This window comes from Mesoplodon bidens (assembly GCF_964165515.1).
Source record: "Mesoplodon bidens genome assembly, chromosome: 18".
Lineage (NCBI taxonomy): Eukaryota > Metazoa > Chordata > Mammalia > Artiodactyla > Ziphiidae > Mesoplodon > Mesoplodon bidens.
Window position 1 is genome coordinate 54,171,688 of NC_138175.1, and position 18,646 is coordinate 54,190,333.

The following is an 18,646-nucleotide window of genomic DNA, read 5'->3' on the forward strand; positions in this document are numbered from 1 at the left end:
AAATGAGCCCAGGGTCCAACTAGACAACAGTTAGTACTGGAGTCACAACTGAATCTAGCATGGGGCCCTGTCTCTGGGTCAGTGGAATAGCCAGACAAGTAAATAAATCATTTTCTTACAATGAACGACATCCAGATTGCAGTAGACATAAAGAGAAAGTAATGTGAGCTGGTCAGTAAGTGTTATGGAGCTACACTGCCTCTTCAGTACTGAACTGTGATGAATTATGAAGTAAGGTTGGGCGTGGCATTAACCCTCCTTCAGGAGAAGGGATCTAACAGGGCCAGAAGGCAAAGGCCAGTTACATTAACAGGTCCCAAGATTCCTGTATCACCTACATATGCTGCTCTGTGGTCTTGCCCTGAATGTTCAACCATGTTCAAGTTCCACTTGGAGTTCCCAGTGACCATCTGACCAAGTGTACTGGGTTGGATAGTGTCTCCTCCACATTTATGTTCTTCCCAGAGCCCTAGAATGTGACTTTGTTTGGAAATAGTGTCATTGCAGATGCAATTGGTTAAGATGAGATCACATTACAGTAGGGTGGGTCATTCATCCCATATAACTGATGTCCTTACAAGAAGAAAAGAAGCACAGAGACAGACATGCAGGGAGAAGGCCAGGTGAAGACAGAGGCAGGGATGCATCCACAAGGCAAGGGATGCCAGAGATTGCCAGCAGCCACCAGAAGCTGGAAGAGGCAAGGAAGGGTCCTTCCCTAGAGACTTCAGAGAGAGGAGAGCCCTGCCAACACCATGATTTTGGACTTCTAGCCTCCAGAACTGTGAGAAAATACACTTCTGTTATTTTAAGCACCACAGTTTGTGGTGCTTTATTACAGTAGTGCTAGGAAAATAATCCACCAAGGGGTAAATCCTGTTTCAGTCCTGTTTCATAGCTGGTTTGAATTACTATGTTGATAATAGCCAGAAATGTGCTGTTTCTGTATTAGTGGCCCTGAGGACTTAAAAAAATTGTGTTAAAAATACAAAATATATAGCAGCACTGTTTACAGTAGCAAGACAGGGAAGCAACCTAAATTTCCATCGACAGAAGAATGGGTAAAGAAGATGTGATATATATATACACACACACAATGGAATATTACTCATCCATAAAAAAGAATGAAATAATGCCATTTGCAGCAACATGGATGGACCTAGAGATTATCATACTAAGTGAAGTAAGTCAGAGAAAGATATCATACGATATCACTTATTTGTAGAGTCTTAAAAAATGATACAAATGACCTTATTTACAAACCAGAAATAGACTCACAGACATGGAAAACAAACTTATGGTTACCAAAGGGGAAAGCGGGGTAGGGATAAATTTGAAATTGGTAATTAGCAGATATACACTACTATATATAAAGTAGGACCTACTGTATAGCACAGGGAACTATATTCAATATCTTGTAGTAACCTATGATGGAAAAGAATCTGATAAGGGATAGATATATATGTAGAACTGAATCACTTTGCTGTATACCTGAAACTAACACAACATTGTAAATCAACTATACTTCAATAAAAACATACATAACATGAAATTTACAATTGTAACCATCTTAAACTGTATAATTCAGTGGCATTTAGCACATTCACAGTGTTGTGCAACCATCACCACTATCTCGTTCTAGAACTTTTTCATCCTCTCCCCCACCCCCAAACATGAAGCCTGGACCCGTTAAGCAATCACCCCCAAAACCACTCTCCCCCCAGCTCCTGGAAACTGTTAATCTGCTTTCTGTCCCTGTGGCTTTGCCCAGTCCGAATACTTCATATAAAGGGAATCATGGGGCTTCCCTGGTGGCGCAGTGGTTGAGAGTCCGCCTGCCGATGCAGGGGACGCAGGTTCAGTGCCCCGGTCTGGGAAGATCCCACATGCCGCGGAGCGGCTGGGCCTGTGAGCCATGGCCGCTGAGCCTGCGCGTCCAGAGCCTGCGCTCTGCAACCGGAGAGGCCACAACAGTGAGAGGCCCGAGTACCGCAAAAAAAAAAAAAAAAAAAAAAAAAGGTAACCAGTTCCTAATCTTTGGAAACCTGTGAATGTTAATTTCTATGGCAGAAATGACTTAGCCTATGTGATTAAATTAAGCATTTTGAGATGGGGCAATTATCCTGGATTCCCTGCATTGGCCCTAAATGTAAACACAAGCATTCTCCTAAGAGGGGGGTGGAGGGAGATTTGAACACAGGAGAGAAGCCCGTGTGATGGAAAAGCAGATGAAAGCAGAGGCAGACAGAGAAGATGCTATGCCATTGGCTTTGCAGATGGCGGAAGGGGCCTTGAGGCAAGGGGATGGATTCTCCTCTAGAGCCTCTCAAGGGACTAGGGCTTCAACTTCAACTTAAAACAGCCCAAATGCATTCTCTTACGGTTCTGGAGTCTAAAAGTCCAAACAGAGTCTCAGGGAGATAAATCAAGGTGTCAGCAGGGTTGGTTCCTTCTGGAGGATCTCGAGGTGAATCTCTTTCTTGCTTCTTGCAGGTTCTTGCGATGGCATCACTACAATCTCTTTGATCATCATCCATCATTGACCCCTGCTGTGGTCCATGCTCCCACTGCCTCTGTCTTATAAACTTGTGATCACAATGGAGCTCCACCTGGAGAATCTCTCCACCCCAAGAGCCTCAATGTGATCACACCTGCAAAGGTCTTTTGCCCTGCAAGGTAATACGTATTCACATGTTCCGGGGACTAAGATGGGGATGTTATTTCTATTTATTTATTTATTTATTTATTTATTTATGGCTGCGCTGGGTCTTTGTTGCTGCATGTGGGCTTTCTCTAGTTGTGGTGAGCGGGGGGGCTACTCTTCGTTGTGGTGCGTGGGCTTCTCACTGCGGAGGCTTCTCTTGTTGCGGAGCACAGGCTCTAGGTGCGTGGGCTTCAGTAGTTGTGGTGTGCGGGCTCAGTAGTTATGGCTTGCGGGCTCTAGAGCACAGGCTCAGTAGTTGTGGTGCACAGGCTTAGTTGCTCCATTTTTCCTGGAACAGGGCTCAAACCGGTGTCCCCTGCACTGGCAAGCAGATTCTTAACCACTGCACCACCAGGGAAGTCCTGGCAGTTTCTTTTTTTTTTTTTTTTTTTTTTTTTGCGGTACGCGGGCCTCTCACTGTTGTGGCGTCTCCCGTTGCAGAGCACAGGCTCCGGACGCGCAGGCTCAGCGGCCATGGCTCATGGGCCTAGTCTCTCCGCGGCATGTGGGATCTTCCCGGACCGGGGCACGAACCCGTGTCCCCTGCATCGGCAGGCGGACTCTCAACCACTGCGCCACCAGGGAAGCCCCTGGCAGTTTCTTGAGTAACTATAATGCAAAATAATCAATATGCCATTGAAGCACATTTTGAGATGGCCTGCTCTGGGCCCCAAACACACTCGCACACATACACAAGCAGACACACACACATTTGGGTGTTATTCATTGTGAGTCCTGGGGTAAACTCTCCACCCTACTATTTCTCCCGGGAATGGTGGAGCTCTATATCCAGGCAACTGGACCTAGTTTTCAGGCCAAGGAGGCCCAGAGGCAATGACATCTCCCATGGAAGACAAAGAATAGGGTTCCTGACTTTTTTTTTTTTTTGCGGTACGCGGGCCTCTGTCGCGGCCTCTCCCGTTGCGGAGCACAGGCTCCGGACGCGCAGCCTCAGCGGCCATGGCTCACGGGCCCAGCCGCTCCGCGGCATGTGGGATCCTCCCGGACTGGGGCACGAACCCGTGTCCCCTGCATCGGCAGGCGGACTCTTAACCACTGAGCCACCAGGGAATCCCAGGGTTCCTAAAAGTGTCCATGCCATGTGGTCCTGAGTCTCCCAGAAATCCTACCAGTGGCTGACCTCCCCACCCCCATTCTTTCGGGCCATCTATTGGAAAAGCAATGAATAGTCTACTTGATTTGAAAAAAGGGAAGTTTTCGGGGCCTGTTTTGCAATTCTGTAGAAATTGGAAAACTGACTCAAACCAAGACAAGGGAGAGCGACTGAGTCAGAGACAGAGATCCTGGTTTCCCTTCTCCTCAGAGCCTGCCCCCAAGACCTGCTCTCTGTGGGGTCCAGGCCGGGCTGTAGACGACAGGGTAGCAAGTGCAAGAGGAGGGATGGGCACCTTGGTACCAGCTGGGACCATTTAGTTAAAAGTGATGTTGCCTCCAGGGACTTCCATGGTGGTTCAGTGGCTAAGACTCTGTACTCCCAGTGCAGGGGGCCATGGTTTGATCCCTGGTCAGGGAGCTGGACCCCATATGCTTCAACTAGGAGTTCGCATCTTGCAACTAAAACCAAACCCAAACAAAACAAAAACGTCGCAAGGAAGATCGAAGATCCTGCGTGCCTCAATTAAAAACAAAACAAAACAAAATGTCGCAACGAAGATCGAAGATCCGCGTACCACAACTAAGACCCCATGCAGCCAATAAAAAAAATGAATATTAAAAAAAAAAAGTGATGTTGCGTCCTGTTTGAGAGACAAGCGATAAGGAAGTAAAGTGAGAAACTGGTTGTAGATGAAGGGGAACTGAGGGTTTCTTCTGTGCATTTTCTGTGCTTTTCAGGCTGCATTTATCCCATTTCCTTTTTACGTATTTGTGATAAACTCAGCAATTTTCCCCGTCAGCAACTTCCCATCCTAGACAAGTTCTGGGCTCTTTGAGAGCTGACCACTGCAGGTCCACCAGAGGGCGCTCAAAAACGCGAGCGCTGGTCCCCAGGATGGGCAGACCCAGGCAGGTGGGCACCGTCGCCCCCACTTAGGTAAATGGTGGCTTTCTGCACCACAGTCTGAGGAGGAGGAGGGAAACAGACTGTTCTGGGGATCCCCAAGACCACCCTGAAGTTTGATGATTCATTGGAAGGACTTAAGGAATTCAGAGAAACTGTTATACTCAGGATTTGTTACAACAAAAGGATACAGATTACAATTTGCCAAGGAAGGAATTCCCCGGCCATCCAGTGGTTAGGACTCTGCACTCTCACTGCTGGGGCCCCGGCTTCCATCCCTGGTGGAGGAACAAAGATCCTGTAAGTCACGCTGCACGGCCAAAGAAATTTAGAATAGAATAGAATAAAATAAAATCTGCAAAGTTCACAGGACAGGGTCCAGGGGAGGCCAGGCACAAGGTTCCAGTGGTCTCTCCCAGTGGAGTCATGTGGACAGTGCTTAATTGTCCGAGTGCTATGGACTGAATCCCCCATCCCCAATTCATATGTTGAAGCCCTAACCCCCTCAATGTGACTGTATTTGGAGATAGAAACAAGGGGGTAATTAAGGTTAAATGAGGTCATAAGGGTGGGACCCTTATGCAATAGGATTAGTGCCCTTATAGGAAGAGACACAGAGACACCAGAGTTCTCTCTCTCTCCCTCTCTCTGTCTCTGACATGTGAGGGCACAGTGAGAAGGCAGCTATCTGCCAGCCAGGAGGCAGACCCTCGCCAAGTTAACACCTGGATCTTGGACTTCTGGCCTCTAGAACTGTGAGAAAGTGTTGACCAATACACCCAGCAACGATGTATGACAGCATTTGTGGAGTATAACCCTTGGTGTCCAGCGTTTTTATTGGGGGCCTGTTATGGGTTGAATTGTGTCCCCCCAAAAAAGATGTTCAAGACCTAACCCCCAGTACCTGTGAATGTGACCTTATTTGGAAACAGGGTCTTTGCAGGTGATCAAGTTAAGGTGAGGTCATTAGGGTGGGCCTAATCCGATATGACCAGTATTCTTATTAAAAAATAAAAAGGAAATGTGGACACCGAGACACACATGCCAAGGGCTTAGGATTCCCTCCCAGGAGCTGGGTAAAGCCCATGCCTCTCTTTGGATGAGGTTAATTCTTTACTATATGTATTGCCAGTCACTTGAGAAGTTGGGTTGGATGCCAGCAGAGTGGTCCCAGATATGTGTCCTTCATTCCTATGTTGTCCCAACCCTCAGGAGAGGGACAGATGCTCATCAACCCAGCCCCTGGGCAGTGCTGACCACGCTCTCCTCTTAGGGCAGGTCTGAGTCTGGAAGCTTCTTACAAGTGCTGCCTAAATCCTTTGCAGGCCCCTGAGCAAAATGAAAATGTGAGGTCCCTTTGACCAAAAAAAAAAAAAAAAAAAAAGCAGGAAAAACCTTTATTCCTTTTTTCCATGGACTCTCTCTCAATCAGTCATGTTTTGTTTTTCTCTTAACATTAAAAAAAATTGTCTTAAAATACCCATAACATAAAATTTACCACTTTAACCATTTTTAAAATAGATTTATTATTTATTTATTTAATTTATTTTTGGCTGCAATGGGTCTTAGCTGTGGCATGCGGGATCTTTCATTGCAGCGCACGGGTTTCTCTCTAGTTGTGGCGTGGGCTCCAGAGCGCGTGGGTTCTGTAGTTGCAGCACTTGGGCTCTCTAGTTGCAGTGCACGAGCTTAGTTGCCCCATGGCACATGGGATCTTAGTTCCCCGACCAGGGATCGAACTGGCATCCCGTGCATCGCAAGATGGATTCTTATCCACTGGGCCACCAGGGAAGTCCCTGTTCATAGTGTTTATATTTGCTAGTTAATGTCCAATCCCTTGGGCTTGACTGGGGGGATGGGCAGTGCAGACCTTCACAGGCACCCACTCAACTCAGCACACTCCAGACCCTCTCTGTGCCCAAGTAGTGGGATGGGGGTGCGAGGGTGGGCCCAGAAGCTGTCTCCAGATCCAGGACGTCCCCGGATGGACCGCATGTGATTCAAAGTTCCAATCCCCCTGGCATGTGGTGCTTATCACATTAGACTTCACTTACAAAATGCAAACTTATTAGGAATTTCAAGATGGCAACCTCAGAGCATCAAACCCCAGGCGGGAAGCCCTTCTGAGCATGAAGCCCTGTGCAAATAGTCCACTTCTTACTGTGGAGCTGGGATCCTTGTGTGGACACATACATGGCCCCAAGACAGGCAGGGAGGTGAGTAGAGTTTGGAGAGCCTGGGTGGGGGCACTGGGTTTGGGGTCACGCAAAAGTGAGGCAGGATTTGTGAGGTCATGCCCTCCTCTGCCTGCAGCCCCTGCGTGCAGTAGATGTTTGCCTGGCAAATGAATGAATGAATGAATAAATGAATGAATGAATGAATCCCTGCCTCCAGCACCTCACCTGGAGCCTTCCCCCGCCTGTTTCCTGGGAGAGCTCCACTCCCGGCACTGCCCTCCCCCTGGGCTGACCCAGGGTGGCTGCTTCCTGGGGTCAGGGTTTAGAGCAGCCCTGCATCCTATCTCTGCTCTGGTGCTTCCATCTATGAAAGGAGAAGTCAGAAGAGATGTCTTCCAGACATTTGCAGTTCCAAGCTTCCTCTTTTACTCATCTGTGGATGGTCACTGCCCCCTTCTCCCCCAGAAGCTTCCTGTTGGGGCTTCCTTCCCGGACAGACAGGCAGGTCCAGAAACTGGACAGTCCTGGGAACTCCTGGCCCCTTGGACATGGACAGGTTGCTGCTGCTGCTGCCCCTGCTACGGGAGGGTGAGTGAGTGGATGGTGGGGCGAGCAGGGTCCCGGCCGGGACGGGGCTGGGGCTGGAGCTGCAGCTGAGCCTCTGTGTCCCCCCAGGGTCCCTGCAGCAGGATCCGTGGTACCAGCTGCAAGTGCAGGAATCGGTGACAGTGCAGGAGGGTTTGTGTGTCCTTGTGCCCTGCACCGTCTCCTATCCCTCACTTGGCCCGACCGACTCTACACCCATTTATGGTGAATGGTTCCGGAAAGGGGATAGACCATCCCAAATGGATCTTGCCATGGCCACAAACAACCCAGGCAGGGGAGTAAAAAAGAAGAGAAAAATCCCATTCCACCTCCTCGGGGACCCTGGGGCGAACAACTGCTCCCTGGGCATCACAGACGCCCGGAAGGGGGACAGTGGAAACTATTATTTTCAGCTGATGAGAGGTGATGTGAAACATAGTTACAAAAATAACCTGTTCATTGTGAACGTGACAGGTACGGAGGGGTCCCCAGGAACAGATAACAGGGATGGGGGGGAAGGACGGACCCCCCTGTCCCTCCACCTCTAAGGGGGACACTGGCGCATGGTCACATCAGGGCTGGGCACACACAGGGGGCCCCTCTGGGGTCTGGCTTCTCCCTCTCTCCTCTCCAGCGCTGACACAGACCCCCGATATCTACATCAAGGAGCCCCTGGAATCCGGCTCTAGCAGCCACGTGACGTGCTCCGTGCCAGGGGCCTGTGACCTGGCCACGCCGCCCACCATCTCCTGGACCGGGGCTGCCCTCCGCCCCCCGGGACTGGACTCGAAGGGAGCCTATAACTCCTCGGAGATCCTGCTCACTCCCGGCCCGCAGGACCACGGCACCAACCTCACCTGCCGGGTGACCTTCCGCAGGGCTGGCGTGAGCACGGAGAGGACCGTCACGCTCAACGTGTCCTGTGAGTGCGGAATCAGGATGGCGGGTGCTCGTGGGGCGGGGTATGGGCGCTGGTGACCCGGAGGCCAGGGGCTGGGAGGGTCTGCAGGAAGGATGTAGGCCCTGCTCTGCTGTGCTTCCATTTCTGTGCCTCCTGGGGGGTGGGGGGCGCGGAAGGGTCAGCTCTCTCTTCCTCACTGCGTCTCTCTGCCCTAGACGCCCCCCAGAACCTGACCATCAGCATCTCCCGAGGAAATGGCACAGGTAGGAAGGGAGGGCCGTGGGGATATAGCGGGGATGGGAGAAACGGGAGAGCCCCCATTCACTCCTAGACAGATTGCTTTTTACTTACTATTCATTTCGTTCGAAGACGATTTGTCAAACATATGCAAATTTTGAGGAAACACCATAAAAGGAAGACCCGGGTGGTACTTAGCACCCTGGGTAAGAACTAGAAGCTCATCCCCACCTTTGGAGCACCCGATTTTAGCCCCTCCCTTCTGGTCTCAGAGAAAGCCACTACACTGAATTTGTGTGATTCTTCTTTTATTGATTTCATTTTATTTAAAAAGTATGTATTTATTTATTTTTGGCTGCCTTGGGTCTTTGCTGCTGCACGCAGGCTTTCTCTAGTTGTGGCGAGAGGGGCCTACTCTTCGTTTCGGTGCACAGGCTTCTCTTGCTGCGGAGCATGGGCTCTAGGCGCGCAGGCTTCAGTAGTTGTGGCACGTGGGCTCAGTAATTGTGGCTGGCGTGCTCCAGAGCGCAGGCTTGTTAGTTGCGGTGCATGGGCTTAGTTGCTCCGCGGTACTTGGGATCTTCCTGGACCAGGGCTTGAACCCATGTCCCCTGCATTGGCAGGCGGATTCTTAACCACTGGCCACCTTTATTTTTGGCCACACTGAGGGGCTTGTGGGATCATAGTTCCCCAACCAGGGATGGAACACAGGTCCTTGGCAGTGAAAGTGCGGAGGCCTAACCACTGGACCGCCAGGGAGTTCCCATAATTTTACTTTATTTTTGATTGCAGTGTAATTGATAAGTAAATTGTATATATTTAAAGTGTACCACGTGATGGTTCGATATACATATATGCTGTGAAAGGATTACCACAGTCAAGTTAATTAATACATCCACATTCCTTCTGTTTTCTTTTAATTTTACCAAATATGTTTGAATCTCTGCACGATGTATAGTTTACCGTATTTTTAAAAGCTTTATGTGAATAGGAGTAAGACATGTTCCTGTTTGACTTTTTATTTCTTTAGTTGAAATTAAATTCACGTAACATAAAATTAGCCATTTTATTTTTTCCCCTTTATTTTTAAATTAAGCAGAGCTGATTTACAATGTTGTGTTAGTTTCAGGTGTACAGCAAAGTGATTCAGTTATACATATATATAAATCTATCCTTTTTCAGATTCTTTTCCATTATAGGTTATTGCAAGACACTGAATATAGTTAAAATTAGCCATTTTATTTTATTTTATTATTTTTGGCTGCACTGCACAGCTTGTGGGATCTTAGTTCCCTGACTAGGGATGGGACCCGAGCTCTCACCCGAGCAGTGAAAGCGCCGAGTCCTAACCACTGGACCGCCAGGGAATTCCCAAAATAAGCCATTTTAAAGGAAACAATTCAATGGCATTGAGGACGTACCTATTAGGTAGTCATGTCTTTTTTTTTTTTTTTTAATATTTATTTATTTATTTATTTATTTTGCTGCACCGGGTCTTAGTTGCGGCATGTGGGATCTAGTTCCCTGCCAGGGATCAAACCCAGGCCCCCTGTATTGGGAGACCAGAGTATTAACCACTGGACCACCAGGGAAGTCCCAAAATGAGCCATTTTAAAGGGAACAATTCAGTGGCATTAGGACATTCACAATGTGGTGCAACTGCCCACCTCAACCTAATTCCAAAACTTTCCCATCACCCAGAAAGAAAGCCCTGTACCTGTTAAGTATTCAGGTCCTATTCTCCCCTCTTTCCAGCCCCAGGCAACTACTCATCTACTTTCTGTCTCTGTGAATTTGCTATGAATTCTGGATATTTACAGAAATGGAATTATACCATCTGTGGACGTTCATGTCTGGCTTCTTTCACTTAACGTGATGTTTTCAAGGTTCATCCACATTGTAGCATCGATCAGAACTTCCCTCCTTTTTACGGCTGAATAATATTCCACTGTGTGGATGGACCACCATCTGTTTCTCCATCCATTTGTTGATGGGCATTTGGGTTGTTTCTACCTTGTGGCCGTTGTGAATGGTGCTGCTCTGAACATTCCTGTACAAGTAACTGTTTGAGTCCCTGATGTCAATTCTTTTGAGTCTGTACCTGGGAGTGGAGTTTCTGTGTCAGAACTGCCTTGACTTTGGTGTGGCAGCATCTCATGATCTTGACCTTCACCTGCAGTGCTTGGAGCTGTAATTACCATGTCTCCTTGTCGACAGACCACTCCACTGCAGAACTTAGTTTTCCATTCCATTTTTGTTTTTCTCTCTTTTCCATTCTACTTTTTTTTGTGTGTGTGTGGTACGCAGGCCTCTCACTGCTGTGGCCTCTCCCGTTGCGGAGCACAGGCTCCAGACGCGCAGGCCCAGCAGCCATGGCTCACGGGCCCAGCCGCTCCGCGGCATGTGGGATCTTCCCGGACCGGAGCACGAACCCGCGTCCCCTGCATTGGCAGGCGGACTCTCAACCACTGCGCCACCAGGGAAGCCCCCATTCTACTTTTGACAAGCGTTTGAGTTCACTGATTTTAGTTTTCCTGGGAATGTCCCTTCAAACATTCCCCATTCCCTGGGCGAACAGAAAAGCCTTTCTTTTGGGCAATACTTCTAAAGCTTGATTGAGCACACACATTTCTCAAGGATCTTGTGACAGTGAAGATTCTTACTCTGGAGGCCCAGGGAGGCCTGCAAATCTGCATCTCTAACCAGGTCCTGAAGTGTGCTGATCTACTGGGTCACAGTCCCTACTCTGAGTTATGAGATTATAAGTTTTAGGGCCAGGAGCATAATTGTGGGGCCTCAGGGATGTATGTATGTGTGTATATATATATATATATATATATATATATATATATATATATATATATTTGTTTTTATTATTTTTTAATTTGGCTGTGCTGGGTCTTAGTTGCGGCATGCAAGATTTTTTGTTTTTTTTTAGTTGTGGCATGCGGGCTTTAGTTCCCTGACCAGGGATCGAACCTGGGCCCCCTGCCTTGGGAGCGTGGAGTCTTAACCTCTGGATCACCAGGGAGGTCCCTCAGGGATGTCTATTATCGATGCCACTAGATAAGGCTATGACAGAATAGCTCTGGACTGGCCACATGAGAAACTGGCAATGAATGTTGCCTGGGACAAGAGGAATTTGTCACTTGGGGAGTCAGTGTGGGAGGGACTTCATTCTGGACACCCCTTCCTTCCTCTGTGAATTTTAGAATGCGAGATGTGAACGCCCTATTTATCCTGAGATAACCGGGGCAAAGGAGGTGAGGAGGTAGAGACCAGGTCCTGAAGAGCCTTGAAGGATGTGGGACTTGAATTTTGGATACTTGAATGGCGGATGGTGACAGTTCAGGAAGGAAGGAGAGAAACGTGGATGAGGACAAATGCCTCAGAGAAGTTAAGGGGCAACCCGTGTCCATCCACAGATGGACAGATGAACAAAACATCGTCTGTTCAGACAATGGATGAGATTCAGCCACGAAAAGGAATGAGGCACTGATACACATAGAAGAACCTTGGAAACATCATGCTGAGGGGAAGAAGCTGGGTATTTACACACCATGGCCGGAAGAGACAAATCCATAGAGACAGAGATTAGTGGTTGCTTAGGGCTGGGGTGATGAGAGGATTGCGGGGGGGTGGCTAAGGGGTACAGAGTGTTGTGGGGGGTCATGAAAATGTTCTAAAATTGATTGTGGTGATGGTTATCGCATGACTTTTAGGTGGTATGTAAATGGAGTTGCGTGGTATGTGAATTATATCTCAATAAAGCTGCTTAAAAAACTATTTGTGGGATTCCTTCCCAACTTAAAAAAAAAAAGTAGAAAGGAGAGAGAAATAGAAACAGCGCTTCATAGCCTGGGCTCAGCTCTCTATCTCTGTCTCTGTCTCTCTCTTTCTGTCTGTCTCTCTCTGTGTCTCTGTCTGTCTCTCTCTCTCCAGAGCTGAAATACCTGGGGAATGGCTCATCTCTTCCCGTCCTGGAAGGAGAATCTCTGCGCCTGGCCTGTGTCGCCGACAGCAACCCCCCAGCCACACTGAGCTGGTCCCAGGGGAGCCGGACCCTGAGCCCCTCACATCCCTTGAACCCCGGGGTCCTGCAGGTGCCCCGGGTGGTGTCGGGCCATGAAGGCGAATTCACCTGCCGAGCTCAGCATCCTCAGGGCTCCCTGTGGACCTCCGTGCATCTCTCCGTGCAGAGTGAGCTGGGAGGAGGGAAAACACTCAGGGACAGGATACTCAGGTCCAGGGGAGGGGAGAGGCACGCTGATACTTCTCCTTCCCCACAGACGCACCGCAGCTGCTGGAACCCTCCTGCTCCCAGGAGGGTGAGGGTCTGCACTGCGACTGTTCCTCCCGAGCTCAGCCGGCCCCCTCCCTGCGCTGGCGGCTGGGGGAGGGGCTGCTGGAGGGGAATTTCAGCAACGCCTCCTTCAAGGTCACCTCCAGCTCGTCTGGGCCCTGGGCCAACAGCTCCCTGAGCCTCCGCGAGGGGCTCAGCTCTGGCCTCAGACTCAGCTGCGAGGCCCTGAACGTCCACGGGGCCCAGAGCGCCACTGTCCTGCTGCTGCCGGGTCAGGGGGCCTGTTGTGGGCAGAGGCTTAGGGGGAAAGGAGTCTCCATCCTTTGAAGATGGAGCTTGTGGGGAGAGGGGCCTGGACGGGAGGGGATGAGAGACAGGGGTGGGGGCAGAGCCCTGTTCTTTGGCTGGTTGGGGGCGGAGGAGAGCTTCAGTTCTGTGGGAGGAAGGGGCACGAGGGTGCTGGGGCTTGGAGGGGAGTCACCCCACACCCCGATCATCTGCAGGGAAGCCCAAGCTTGGAGGAGAATTCGTTCTGGGGGCCGTGGGAGGAGCTGGCATCGCTGGCCTGCTCAGTCTGTGTTCCTGCCTCATCTTCTTCACGTGAGTGTCATCTCCTGGGGGAGGGAGGCGAGTGCAGGGGGCGGGAAGGGGTCTGAGCCCTGGAATCCCAGGCAGCCCCCACTGGAGGAATCTGGATGGTGCAGAGCTTTGGAGAACTGGGCCTTGGGTCAGGGAATCAGAGCAGGGTCTGTCCCCACCCCTCCATCCCAGCCATCCATGAAGGGTGCCCGTTCTCATTATGAAGGTCAATAAGATGAGGTGCACCCCCTACCTCCTGGCCTCGGTCAGCCCTTCTAGCCTTTTTTTTTTTTTTAATTTTTCTTATTTTTTGGCCACGCCATGTGGCACTTGGGATCTTAGTTCCCCGACCAGGGATAGAACCCATGCCCCCTGCTGTGGAAGCTTGGAGTCTTAACCATTGGGCTGCCAGGGAAGTCCCAGCCCTTCTAGCCTCTTAAGGAGGGAGGACAGTAGTTGCCCTCCAAGCTCTGAGCCAGCTGGGCTGTTGAAAGGTCCTGGCTTCCCCTTTCAGAGTGAAGACCTTCAGGAAGGTACCCGGTGAGAAGGATGAGCCCTCCATGCTGGGTCTTACCTCCCAGGTGAGTGACGAGCTTTCTGTCCCTCGGGATCCCATCTGGCTATCTCCCCAGCATGGCCATGGCTGCAGTCCTCTCGATGACTTAGACGCTCACCATGACCCACACAGGCTTTTCCTCTGGACCCTATCAACACAGTCACCCAGCCCAGTGACCTGGGAGTCACCCTCTCCTCTGCTGTCTCCTCTCTCAGAGCCAAGGACCACCCAGCCATCTTACTGATTGTAATCAGTTCCAACTGGGCCCTCCCTGCCCCCACCTCCTCCTTTCTCTCTGGACCGCTGGCCCACTTTCCCCCCACTTCCTACCTCACCTCCCCAAGACAGGATGCCACAAGGCTCTCCCCAAAATAATTATTGTCTACTATCAAGTTTGGGGGTCCCCAAGACAAGCTCAATTTCAATAACTCACCAGAAGGACTCACAAAACTCACTGAAAGCTTTTATACTCATGGTTATAGTATATTACAGGACAAGGATAGAGATTAAAATCAACTAAGGGAAAAGGCACATGGGGCAGAGTCCGGGGGAGACCAGGCATGAGTACCCAGTTGCCTCTTTCAAGTGGAATTGTGCAGAAAGTGCTTAATTCTCCCAGCAATGATGTGTGATAACATGTATGGGCTATTGCCAGACAGGGAAGCACACCTGAGCCTTCACATCCAGGGTTTTTTTTTCCTTTTTTTTGGCCACACTGAGCAGCTTGTGGGATCTTAGTTCCCCGACCAGGCATCAAACTCATGTCCCTGCAGTGGAAATGAGGAGCCCTAACCACTGGACGGCCAAGGAATTCTCCCATACCCATCATTTTTATTGGGAGTTGGTTACGTTGGCATGGTTGACTGCCCACATGGCTTAACTTAGTGTCCAGTCTCTGCAGAGGTGTGATACTGTGTGACCCAAGGCCCCCACCATCTGTCACATTGTTACACCATCTAGTGTGGGCCAAGACCCGGGTGAACAAAGATACTCTAATCAGTCAAGACATTTCAAGGGTTTAGAGGTTCCCTCCCAGGTGCTGGGGCACAGGGTCAAATTTCCTTTGGGCAAGGTTAACCCTTTCTGGCACAACAAGATCCTTTGATTTTAGGGTTCATAATGCAATTGGGTGATTGTGTTTGCCTGAACCTCTGAAATGCTGAGTGGTCCCTGAAGGGCCATCCAGGTCTGAGCAAATCCCTGTCCTCACACCACCCATCCCATTTTTGTCCCATCTTAATTTGCAATTATATAGTAATATAATTGACTACTGCTTTAACGCCTGCTCCCCACCGTCCCCCCCACCGACCACCGGAAGTTGCAGGAGGTCAGGAATGGTGTCTTCTTTGTTCCTCACTGAATATCCAGAGCCTGGCACCAGGGGAGCTCTTCCATAAGGCAGCATTGGAGTCAGAAAGATCTAGCATAAATCTTGGCCTTACCAATGACTAAATGTGTGATTTGGGGATATTTACTTAGCTTCGATTTCTCCACCTGATAAATGGGGATAATAGTGTCTCCCAAGTAGATTGTCGTGAGGAATCTAGGAGACTGGCAACTAACTACCAAGGGCTAGGCATTATTACTCTCAAGCATTTGTTGAATGAGTGAATGAATGAATGAGTGGGGGCCTCAGCCAATGTCTGGAATGAATAGATGGAAGACTGAATGTTCAGTTTTCAGGTTTACATACGGACCCCCGTTGCTCTCTCCCAGCCCTGTTATCCTAATATGACCCCCTTCTTTCCCTCCACTCAGGGTTACCAGCATGAGTGTCCTCCAGGCAGCCCCCTGGACCTCCCCCCACCAGTGGTGGCCGCCCCCACCTCTGGGGAGGAACAGGAGCTCCATTACACCTCCCTCAGTTTCTACACGCTGAGGCCCTGGGAGCCTCAGGACCAGGAGGCCGCCAGCACCACCGAATATGCTGAGATCAAGATCCATAAATGACGACCCCCAGCTCTGGAGACCTCCCCCCACCAGAGCTCCCCAAAGACTCTCGGCTGAGGCTGTCATTGGGCTGCATCGCGTCCCTCTGCCCCACCTGCCCCCTCCCCCTCCCCTCCACAGGGACCCACCCCTGGGGCACTTCCTCCTCCCAACACATTGCATACTGGCCTCTCTCTGAGCCTGCTTCCTGGAAACTCAATTTGTGTATTTCCTCAGACAAAAACAATCATTCACTGATTATCTGAAATCAATGATTCAAGGGTACCTCTTGAATTTTGTGTCCTTGATATTTTGGTTCTCCTTAAGTTTCTTGTTTTGCAGAATCTGCTTATAAACTTCCTTGCAGTTCCAGTCTGTGTCCATTTACATTGTAATATAGTCTTCACGGGGGTCACATCCAACGGATTTTGTTCTTCTTTCCATTGAGCGTCCACTGAATTTTTTCCATTGTTTCCATTCGTGAGGAAACACGCCCAACAAGAGCATTATGAGCCGAGATGGGGAATGTGTTTTTGGCATAAAGTTAATAACTTCATGCTGATAACTGTTCTTCACATTGGAGGTGTTGAAGCATGTAATTCCATCTTTCATAGCAGATTTTGCTTTGCCATTTTTCAGGATCATGTTGCATCTCTTGATCAATGACCTTTAAAAAGGTGTCCACCGGGCTTCCCTGGTGGCGCAGTGGTTGAGAGTCCGCCTGCCGATGCAGGGGACGTGGGTTCGTGCCCCGGTCCGGGAAGATCCCACATGCCGCGGAGCGGCTAGGCCCATGAGCCATGGCCGCTGAGCCTGCGCGTCCGGAGCCTGTGCTCCGCAATGGGAGAGGCCACAACAGTGAGTGGCCCGCGTACTGCAAAAAAAAAAAAAAAAAAAAAAAAAAATGGTGTCCACCAACAAAACAAGAGCATGGTTGCCACTTTTTACCCCCTTCCTCAACATGACACAAGATGGTTCCATGTACTCTCATGCTGGCAGAGTATTTGGTAACATCTGTGTAAAAGAATCACATTCTCCAAGGGATGAAATCTTTTTGAAAATATCATCATGGGAATGCCACAGTAATTACCCACTTCAAGTCAGAATTTCTTCTCACAGACATTGAAAACAAACAGATGGTTACCAAAGAGGAAAGGAGGCAGGGAGGGATAAATTAGGAGTTTGGGATTAACAGATACACACTACTATATATAAAAGAGATAAACAACAAGGACCTACTGCATAGTTCAGGGAACCATATTCATTATCTTGTAATAACTAATAAGGGAAAAAAATCTGAAAAAGAATCTGTATGTATATATGTATAACTGAATTACTTTGCTGTACACCTGAAACTAACACAACATTGTAAATCAACTATACTTCAAATTTAAAAAAAAATTTTTTCCTAAGTCATGTCTCTTTTAAGAATAGCCTTGACACTTGAAGAAATTTTCCATCAATTCTTACACATTCAACAAGTTCTTATAAACAACAGAGCACTTAACATTGTTTTCTCTTCTTTTTATATATTTATTTATTTTTGGCTGCCTTGGGTCTTGGTTGCTGCGCGCAGGCTTTCTCTAGTTGCAGCGAGCGGGGTCTACTCTTCAATGCGGTGCGCGGGCTTCTCACTGCAGTGTCTTCTCCTGTTGCGGAGCATGGGCTCTAGGCACGCAGGCTTCAGTAGTTGTGGCATGCGGGCTCAGTAGTTTTGGCTTGCGTGCTCTAGAGCACAGGCTCAGTAGTTGTGGTGCACGGGCTTAGTTGCTTCGTGGCATGTGGGATCTTCCTGGGCCAGGGCTCGAACCCGTGTCCCCTGCATTGGCAGGCGGATTCTTAACCGCTGCGCCACTAGGGAAGTCCTCTGTTCTTTTAATTTGCATAATGCTATGGCTAAACAGACCCTGGAACTTATAAGTAAGCAATGAAATATGCTTCCCCCCCATGGATTATTTTGTTATTTAAATTTTTATTTTGGCCGTGCCGTGTGGCTTGTGGGATCTTAGTTCCCCAACCAGGGATTGAACCTGCACTCTCAACAGTGAAAGCACCGATTCCTAACCACTGGACTGCCAGGGAATTCCCATGGATTATTTTCTTCTTCTATAAAATTTATTTATTTATTTATTTATTTATTTATTTATTTATTATTTTTGGCTGCACTGGGTCTTTGTTGCTGCGCACAGGTTTTCTCTAGTTGCGGCGAGAGGGGGCTACTCTTTGCTGTGGTGCGCGGGCTTCTCATTGCGGTGGCTTCTCTTGTTGCGGAGCACGGGCTCTAGGCGCAGAGCTCCAGTAGTTGCAGCACGTGGACTCAGTAGTCGCCGAAACTAGAGAAAGCCCACCCATCAACGAAAACCCAATGCAGCCAAAAATAAATAAATAAAACAAATTTAAAAAATAAACTAATAGCAATTCAGTTAAAAAAATATCATCTACGTTTCACAACGTAGATGTGAAACATTTCACAAACACCCATCATAATTTGCATTTGTAGACTCTCCACCAAAGCAGTAAAGATTTCCCCATTAACTTCCAACTGGGTGCTAAAAATAAGGCAACAGGCCCAAAATGGAGTTGCTTATGGTAAGCCCCACGTCACCAAACAGAGACTCCATGACAGTGTCGGCTCTTCCAGAAATGGCATCTTAA

General features: G+C 49.0%; 1 protein-coding gene across 3 annotated transcripts; it reads left to right on the plus strand.

The window, feature by feature from the left end:
- Positions 1 to 7,445: 7,445 nt before the first annotated feature.
- On the plus strand, positions 7,446 to 16,059 carry LOC308606175 (sialic acid-binding Ig-like lectin 5). 3 transcript variants are annotated; one of them, XM_081216772.1, is made up of 9 exons: positions 7,446 to 7,489; positions 7,577 to 7,960; positions 8,121 to 8,408; positions 8,603 to 8,650; positions 12,567 to 12,824; positions 12,914 to 13,198; positions 13,431 to 13,527; positions 14,021 to 14,087; positions 15,821 to 16,059. In XM_081216772.1, the coding sequence occupies exons 1-9, from the start codon at positions 7,450 to 7,452 to the stop codon at positions 16,010 to 16,012; spliced, it is 1,659 nt and encodes a 552-aa protein (XP_081072898.1). In that variant the 5' UTR covers positions 7,446 to 7,449; the 3' UTR covers positions 16,013 to 16,059. The 3 variants fall into 3 exon arrangements, with proteins under 3 accessions (XP_081072898.1, XP_081072897.1, XP_081072896.1); XM_081216771.1 differs by having other exon boundaries at positions 12,914 to 12,952; XM_081216770.1 differs by lacking the exon at positions 15,821 to 16,059 and having other exon boundaries at positions 12,914 to 12,952; positions 14,021 to 14,449.
- The last annotated feature ends 2,587 nt before the right edge of the window (positions 16,060 to 18,646 follow it).

Coding starts and splice junctions, on each gene's coding strand:
- LOC308606175 (XM_081216772.1), top strand. CDS start 7,450: ATGGACAGGTTGCTGCTGCTGCTGCCCCTGCTACGGGAGG. Junction 7,961..8,120: donor GTTCATTGTGAACGTGACAG/GTACGGAGGGGT, acceptor TCTCCTCTCCAG/CGCTGACACAGACCCCCGAT. Junction 8,409..8,602: donor CGTCACGCTCAACGTGTCCT/GTGAGTGCGGAA, acceptor TCTCTGCCCTAG/ACGCCCCCCAGAACCTGACC.